We start from the raw sequence: 8,053 nt of genomic DNA, 5'->3' as shown, positions 1-8,053 counted from the left end.
CAAATCTGAGAGACTTAAAGGAAATTATATGGGCAAAGTTGCATTTATTTGAAGGCGTGGTATAATTACACATTCAGGAAGTGGTTAAAATCCCCGTGTCAGTGCCACAAGCTGCACAGGTAACACAATTCTAACTTAAGTAACAATCAGGCAGCCACATATAAAAATTATGCAGTAACTATTCTTTGATTAAATTTCAGTTTTCCAACCTTAGTCCTATAGTCATTTTCTACTGGATGCTGCTTTGTTGTGCAGGGCTGCCGTGGGCCCTGTGGGACGTCAGCAGCCTCACTGGCATCTACTTACGAGATGCCAGTAGCATCCCCCTGGGCCCGCAAGCTGTGGCAACTAAAAATGTCTTTAGACATTGCTACATTGTCTCCTGGGGGACAAAATTGCCCCTGCTGTGTTGCATGTTACCAAGATTTGAAATATTTCCTGTGGGAAAAATGGAAATAGTATGGAAATTGTTTAAATCTATTATGTATAAACCTCCACAAATAGGAATTTTTAAATCACTTGCCAGGAGACACTGCTAGATGCTGTAAGGATATGGTGATGAGTAAAATAGTTTCTGTTACATAGCAGTTCATATTGTAAAAAGATACAAGTATACTAGTCACTAAAATACAGTAAAGAATTTGATAAAAGTCATCTTGGCTCTAGTGCATGCAAATTCAAAGTGCTTATACAGAAAGTTGTGAAAAATAAGTAAAGCAACCAGTTGAGAACTGTGGAGAGCTGGAGACTTATGTCCCATTTAAAAAAGGAAGCACCAAGTGTTGTCCTATGGAATCTTCAGGTAATTTGCATGCTCAGAAATGCTGGGCTAGTGGGCAATTTAAAATGAAAAGCATCTGGGTGCCTGGGTGGCTCAGTGGGTTAAAGCCTCTGCCTCCGGCTCAGGTTATGGTCTCAGGGTCCTGGGATCGGGCCCCATATCGGGCTCTCTGCTCAGCGGGGAACCTGCTTCCCCCTCTCTATCTGCCTGCCTCTCTGCCTACTTGTGATCTCTCTCTCTCTGTCAAAATAAATAAATAAAATTTAAAAATAAAATAAAATGAAAAGCATCTAGTTCAGAGGATGTGTTCTATCTGGACTGTTGATTCATCTAGAAATTCGAGTCTAGTTTGAAAAATAGAATACATTTTCAAAATACCTTCTTCTTTCACCCTCTCCCTTCACCGCACACTCCATACCAAAAACCCAAAATGAAACATACATGTGATAGAAGAGAGGTTTGAGGAGGAAGATTGTTCTGTTTTGTCTGCCCTTGAAATGAGAAAACTCTAAAAGGCCTGTCACTCTATTGTCCCAGGCCAATGCTGCTTAAATACAGATTCTTGAGTACTGACATGATCAAGGAGAAGGGTGCTTTATGAAATTACTTGCACAAAGCACTCGGTCTGAAACCCGCCAGAACCCATAGGTCTGTATTCCTACAGCATGTCACCCTCCCACCCCTCTCACTGGCGCAGCTTCCTCTATCTTCATTGTTCCCTGTTCTGACGCCTTTGGACTCTAACACATGCTCCTACTTAGCCTTCCATCACAACTGGGCCATGAATACCCACTACTTGTTTTCTCCACCTACTGCTCACGCTCATCCCACTCTTGCTCTCTTTCTCCCAAACCAGCATCTGCCACCAACCTCCATCTCACAGAACAGAGGAAAGAGAACATACTAAATGCTCATGTTCGCTTTTGGGCTTCTGGGTTCCAAGAGGTCCAGTATTTGATAATTATCTGTTTTTGTGTCTGACACCACTCCAGACTGAGCTCGACCTCAGCATCGAAAACATAACAGGCATGCGTTGAGCATGCATTCTTCCAATATCTGTCCACAGAATGATTGGGTGTTTTCCGTACATTACATCATCTGGCATGCCAACAACACTTCAAAGAAGGCCTAAGTGCCCTCTTTCCACAGATCACTCATTTAGAGACAGTTAAGACGCTGCACCATGCTACTACCCAGACTGGGTATCCAAGGTTGTCTGTGACCCCCTTGGGCTATTTGGTGTTATTTCCTGCTGTATCTTCTTTTCCACCTTTCCTTCACCTTTCCACTCTCCCTCTTCTCACTTCAGCAGATATCCTTTATGTATGTATGTATGTATGTATGTACTACCATCCTCTCCCACATCGTCAGACTTGGTGTTTGAAACAGGGAATTGGGTTTTTCAAGCCGCCGGTATCATTTCTAGAACATCAATTTTCCACTTTCTTTCTGATCCCTGTTGAAGTCTAGTTATAAAATCATCTATGCTGTTGTCTCATGTTTCCCAGGCCCAAAGGCACTATGATTTTAGCATCTTGATTCATGTTTTCTTTCGTATCTTGTACTCAACAACTTAACGATATATAAAAATGGCCCTCCAGATTCCTCAAACTCTGTCTTTCACACTTTTTGCCTTAATAGAAAGGCACGTCCATCACTTTTCTCCTAGTAAAGAACTTTATCTCATTCAATCTCAACACAGGAACACTTGCGATTTAAAGATCTTATAATTCCTAGTATCTCTCAAATCACATTGCATAAACTAAAAATATACCTTCCAACATTATTGTTTGGCCATTTTTCTTAAAACTCTCTTGGCTTCTAAAATCAAGTGACACTTCATTTTTTTTTTAATACTTTTTCATTTGTCATGAGATTGAGGACTCTAAATCTATAAATAAAATAATATTAAACACACCAGAGGGGGATATATGCAAGAATTGGGATAAACCTAGCTTTCATGTAAATACTTATTCTGTAAAGCTTTAATTAATTTGTTTTACAGAGGTGTTAAACGAGTTTCTTACAGGTAAGGAACCAGAAATGCCCATTTCTCTAGATCTATAATAGCAGGGCACCCCTAGGGGGAGCTCCGTCTCACAAAATATAAGTGTGCATGCCCGACGGAAGCGATCCTTTCAGGGGTGTGGGCTCACAGAAGAACCTCAGCCCAAAAGAAAGAGGTTGCGTTAGAAACAGGTTACAAAACCTATTTAGGTTCAGAGCTTTTGGAGAATGTCCGCTATGATCCTAAGCCAGTCCTGTGTAGCCAGGTTTCGCAAAGCAGGCGCTGGAAGAAGAGGTGAGCCGCAGGCCCTGGACGGACTGCGCTCTGCCTTGGCTTTCCCTCCGCTGACTCGGCAGAAGTAGATGCAGTCTGCAGAACTGCCCTACTAGGAGCGTCCTCGTGACGGTGTGCAGAGCGTTAGGTTGAGTGGAACTGCGGACACAGGCCGCTGCGTATCCCTTTCCGCAGAGCAAAATTACCCGCTACTCTCCCCTGACTACAGGAGCCAAGAATCAGGCAATTAGCCTCTGAAAGGCTTGGCCATTGGCCTGGGAAAGGAGCCGCCGGTGATAGGAGTTAAGTACCACCGCACAGAAAGACGACTTGCAGGTATCCCGGTGCACACTCGGGCTTTCAAGGTCTGGGGTCCAGGTGATACTCGAGACCCTTTTATCCCCCACAAGAGTGACCCCCATGCCGTCGAGAAAAGATCCTTCCAGTTCACGCGCGGAGTTCGCTTTCGTCTCACCCTCGACCTTTGCCGTCGTTTGACGAAGGACTATTTGTTTTTCCGATGCCGTGAGAAGGGAAAGAGAGGACCCAGGGCGTCAAACATCCAACGTGTATTTAAAATTCTGCAGCTCCGGGGGGTAGGCAAGGCGCCTTTCCAGGCCAGGGAGAGGCGCGGCTCCCAGGCTGGGGAAGCCCACCGTGTCTCCCCGCGGGGGAGCTGCCCGGGCGCTGCCGCGGCCCCGGGACTCCGCGCCGTCGGCCGTAGCCCCGCCCTGCCCCGCCCCGCCGGCCCGTGCGGCCGCGCTCCCCGGGGCCCCGCTGGCGACCGAGAGAGCCGGGGCGCGCCGGGGGCGGTGTGCCTGCGGCCCGGCGTGCGCGTCGCGGGGGTTGGGGGTGGGGATGAACTGGAGTCACACGACTGGCTGTTTCCTTCCGAGTGCTCTTGGCCAGCAGTCCAGGAGGGGATGATCATGGAAACTTTTTTTTTTTTTTTTTTTTTTTTTTTTTTTTTGGCTAAAAGGATGAAAACTGAGTAAGTACATAGAACTTTGAACTTGACGCGCAATGAGACTAATACAAGCAGAACCCTAACAGTCACCGTGTCCCATCACACCCGCATTCCCTTTTGATGCTAAAAGCCGAGAATGCTTACGGGACAGTGGCCGCGTAAAAGTGGTGGAGGGGACGCCGCGGAGAAACGCGAAAGGCTGCAAGCCGGGCTACTCTGAGCCTGGAGGAGCCGTGAGGCACCGCGGAGGCAGCTAGCCGGCACCCCGCGGCCAGCGGGCGCTTTCCTTTTGGTCTGTTGCGCTCTTCAGTGCTGTTTCCAGACTCCAGATTTACTCTGGGGGTGTTTTTTGTTTTTTGTTTTTTTCTTTTTTTCTTTTTCCTGTGAAGTTTTTGCTGTGAGTTTAAGGATGTTTTGGAAATAAGGCATTACCGGAAGCAACAGTCTGGCAGCCTGGGGTACGCTCAGGTTGTTAGTTACAACTATTATTATTTGGATTTTTTGTTTGTTTGTTTTTTGTTTTGTTTTGTTTTGTTTAACCCAGACCAGCCACTTTTCACTGTCATCCATGGAAGGGATCTTATTAACCGCCTCAGACTTTGGGGACCTATGACTCTTTGGCATGAACCCTTCGGAAAGTTCTTCAGCGGGGATGGAGCGATCTTGATTTCAATTGTGGAAAGAGAAGGCTGATCTGTACTTTTCATGCTGACAAAAAATAGCTGCTATGACTTCTCCGGCAACGTGGACAGGGGCCAAGTGAAGCTGAACTGGTCATGGTCTGTCGTCCAGTGTTCCCTTGTCGCCGGCGATTTTGTCCCCGGCCCTTCTTGGTGGGCTTGGTGGTGGCAGTTTGTCTCTTCTACCAGACCCTGACCCTCCGAGGGACGAGGAAGCTCACAGCCGCTGTCCCTGGGGCTGCCACGAACACACCCCCCGAAACCCGGGCAAGCAGATGCAAGAAGGGATTCTCCCCCGACAGTCAGTGCTTCCTTCCCTCCGGTAATGCCCAGGATATCAGAAAGGTAAGATGGTCACAAGCTTAGCCTTGACGTTTTCTGTAAAGATAGCAGTCTGCCTCTCTCTGTCCTTTCTGTAAAACTAAAATTAACTTCCATGAGGTCTGAAAGGGATCCAGAGTACACAACGGCCCAGAGAGTGACCTTATGACAGTGAGACACATGCTAGCTTCAGCTTCCTATATTTACTTCCAGAAAGTCCTGGCCATTATTCTGTCTCTTAGAATTTCACTTCCCCTTCAGCTGAATGAACTAGACAATTGGGAGTTGGTGGGAGTATATGAATTCTTTATAAAGTTTTAGGATTCTGAGAGAGATGAGGATTTACAGTTCAGGAACGTAAATCAAAGACTCATAAAATTTGATCAACATTGAGTGTTTCCTTAAGGTAATCAGTTTGAGTGCCCAGACCATTCCAAACTCAAAGATATTCCAGAATGCCATTTTATAATTGATTAAATCGATTTTTCATTGGTGAGCAGATTTTTAAGGCAAACGTATTTATTTCTGAACCATTTAAAGGAATAGTATAATGTTTCCTCAAAAGAATTGACACCAGGCATTTTATTGTTTGTAGAATTGGGAATTATTGGTTATTCTATACTTAAACTGTTCTAATTAACTTTACTAATTGTTGTTGAGTGTCAGAAAAAAACACAAAACACGTAACTCCCCACACACTAGATTTCTGTTTTAATATACCACTCTGCTCATGCCTGTCAGTGAGAGGATGACCTTTAAAATAATCCAGTCTAAAAAAGAAAAAGGAAAACAAAAAACACACATGCAGAAATTCATGGCAGCAAAGCCACTGATTGCAGTGCTCCAGCAAGAGGTATAGCAAGATAATTTAGGAAGCTGTAGGTACTATCTCATACCTGCTGTAGATTTGGGTAGATCCTATGACTGTGGTTATGTTTGGAGCAGAATTTCCTATTGAAATTTTAATGCCTCCATCCTACTACCATCTTGTTTCAAGAACTCCTTTATCTATTTCCTTTCAGACTCATAACCCTGTAAGACAGGTAGGGTGCACACGCTCGCCATCGTTGCACAGATAAGGTGGCTGTCAGAGATGTGTAGGCAAACCACAGGGCGAGCAGGATGTCCTGGTACACCCACCTGGTTCCTACCACAGTACTGGGGCTGAAATCAAAGTTAAGGTCAAGGCTCTGATAGCAATTGGTGAAAGCATAACTGTAAGAACTTATTGAAATATGATATAATAGGTTAGAACAAAAAAATTTTTTTAAACTTTTGAGTGACTTAGTTTATCAACAATGTCAACAAACATGACAAAGAATAGCAGATAATATAACTAGAAACACTCCCAGATGAAACTCTAACTACGAGTGTGAGTCAGTTATTGACTGTTTTAACATCACTGAAGAATCTGTATTTTTTCATTTGAACTAGCATTAATTTTTATTTGCATTTTTAATACATCAAATTTCTAATGGGTGTGAACTGTGACTTGTAAAGTCACTTCTTGTTGTTTTTCCCCCCAATATTAATAAATAGTTTCTTTAAAAATACTTGAAATGGTTTTGCTCTTTTTTTTTAGATGGTTTTGCTCTTTAAGTAAAGAGCAAAAATTGGTGCTAAGAATTTTCAACAAAAAGGTTTTTATTCATTATTATAGCTCTTCTTATTCCCTGCTTGACTTCATGTGACTCCTGCTTTTGCCTGTAACACTGGCATATGTTAACTGTTATTCATAGGCTGTCACAGAAAATTCCATTTCAGCTTTGGATCTCCAGCTACTTATAAACCATCTGAAACTTATTGGCTGCTTGTGTAAAGCATTCACTCTAGAATTTTCCTCACACACAAAAGCCAGTCACATGACTTTTCCCCCCAGTTATTCACAATCTTAAATATTTCAATCATAAACAAGATTCTCAATTCACAATTATAATTCATAAGCCCATGGATATAAAAGTAAATTTCCAAACATTTGCCATGTATCTCTATTTTTAACTGACTTGTGTCAGCCATTGGTTTAGAGCCAGTTTTTATTAGAGATAGAAAGGAAACTAGAAAGAATCATGTGGAAGTTAGTGAAAACCAGATATAACAGTTCTCCTTGTAATACATGTTCAAAAAAAATCAAATAATAATCCAGCTTTAGAGAGTAAACATTCTGTAAGATCGCTAAAGTGAAGAAACAGATGTCTTTGGGATCAACGTATGTGGATCATCCTCAAAAAGAGCGACCTTTTGAAGTTCATTCAAGAAAAATCACTGATGGGTGCTTGTGTAGATTTTCCTCAAGACCTAAAATTAGCTTTTATAGAAGAAGCGTTGTTTCTGTCTAGAAATTTTAGGTTTGGGTATGACTTTTATTTACAGACCAAAATGTTCATTTTTCTAGGGCTTTCCCTTGCTGATACCCACCCATTTTAAAGTGATTTTTAAAGTTACTTAAAATAACTGATTTTGACCTAAGGTTCATGGATTCCAGGAAGTATTTGGATTTATAAGATGACTACCAAACAGACATTTCACACAAAGTATTGTACATATGCATGTGTGTACATTTGTCTGAGAAAAATCCCAATGCCCTGCAAGTATTCAGACCAAAGGAAATACTAAGAAACAAACAAAATGCTTAAAAAGCAATGCATTTAAACTTTCACTGTTCTTCCAGGAAGTATAAGTTGGATTTGGATTTATAAATCTGAAAAAGGAAAAAAAAAATCTTAATGGAAGAATCCACGCAAGGACATTTGGAAAAGTGTTACATTCAGATAAACATTCAGAAACTAAAATACACTCACAGAGACTTTCTTGGATCATACTTTTCATACTTTCGTGAATAAGCAGTAACTATTCCCCAGTGGCTTTGGTTGTGGTTCTTTCTTTCTTTTTTTTTTTTTTTTAAAGATTTTATTTATTTATTTGACAGACAAAGATCACAAGTAGGCAGAGAAGCAGACAGATAGAGAGAGGTGGAAGCAGGCTCCCTGCAGAGCACAGAGCCCGATGTGGGGCTCGATCCCACA

At 42.6% G+C, this 8,053-nt stretch overlaps 1 protein-coding gene across 1 annotated transcript in view; it reads left to right on the top strand.

Annotated features, from left to right (window-relative positions):
* The first annotated feature begins 4,549 nt into the window (after positions 1–4,549).
* LOC111152034 (cadherin like and PC-esterase domain containing 1) overlaps positions 4,550–8,053 on the top strand; it is a 293,950-nt gene continuing 290,446 nt past the window's right edge. Inside the window, exon 1 of the mRNA XM_022510310.1 lies at positions 4,550–5,054. Within this exon, the coding sequence (XP_022366018.1) occupies positions 4,806–5,054 (249 nt within the window). The 5' untranslated portion in view covers positions 4,550–4,805. The remainder of the gene's footprint in view (positions 5,055–8,053) is intronic.

The sequence above is a fragment of the Enhydra lutris genome, unplaced genomic scaffold (genome assembly GCF_002288905.1).
Source record: "Enhydra lutris kenyoni isolate GAN:26980312 unplaced genomic scaffold, ASM228890v2 scaffoldscaffold27, whole genome shotgun sequence".
NCBI lineage: Eukaryota > Metazoa > Chordata > Mammalia > Carnivora > Mustelidae > Enhydra > Enhydra lutris.
The sequence above is the reverse complement of the archived record's forward strand: the minus strand, read 5'-3'. Positions and strand labels throughout refer to the sequence as shown.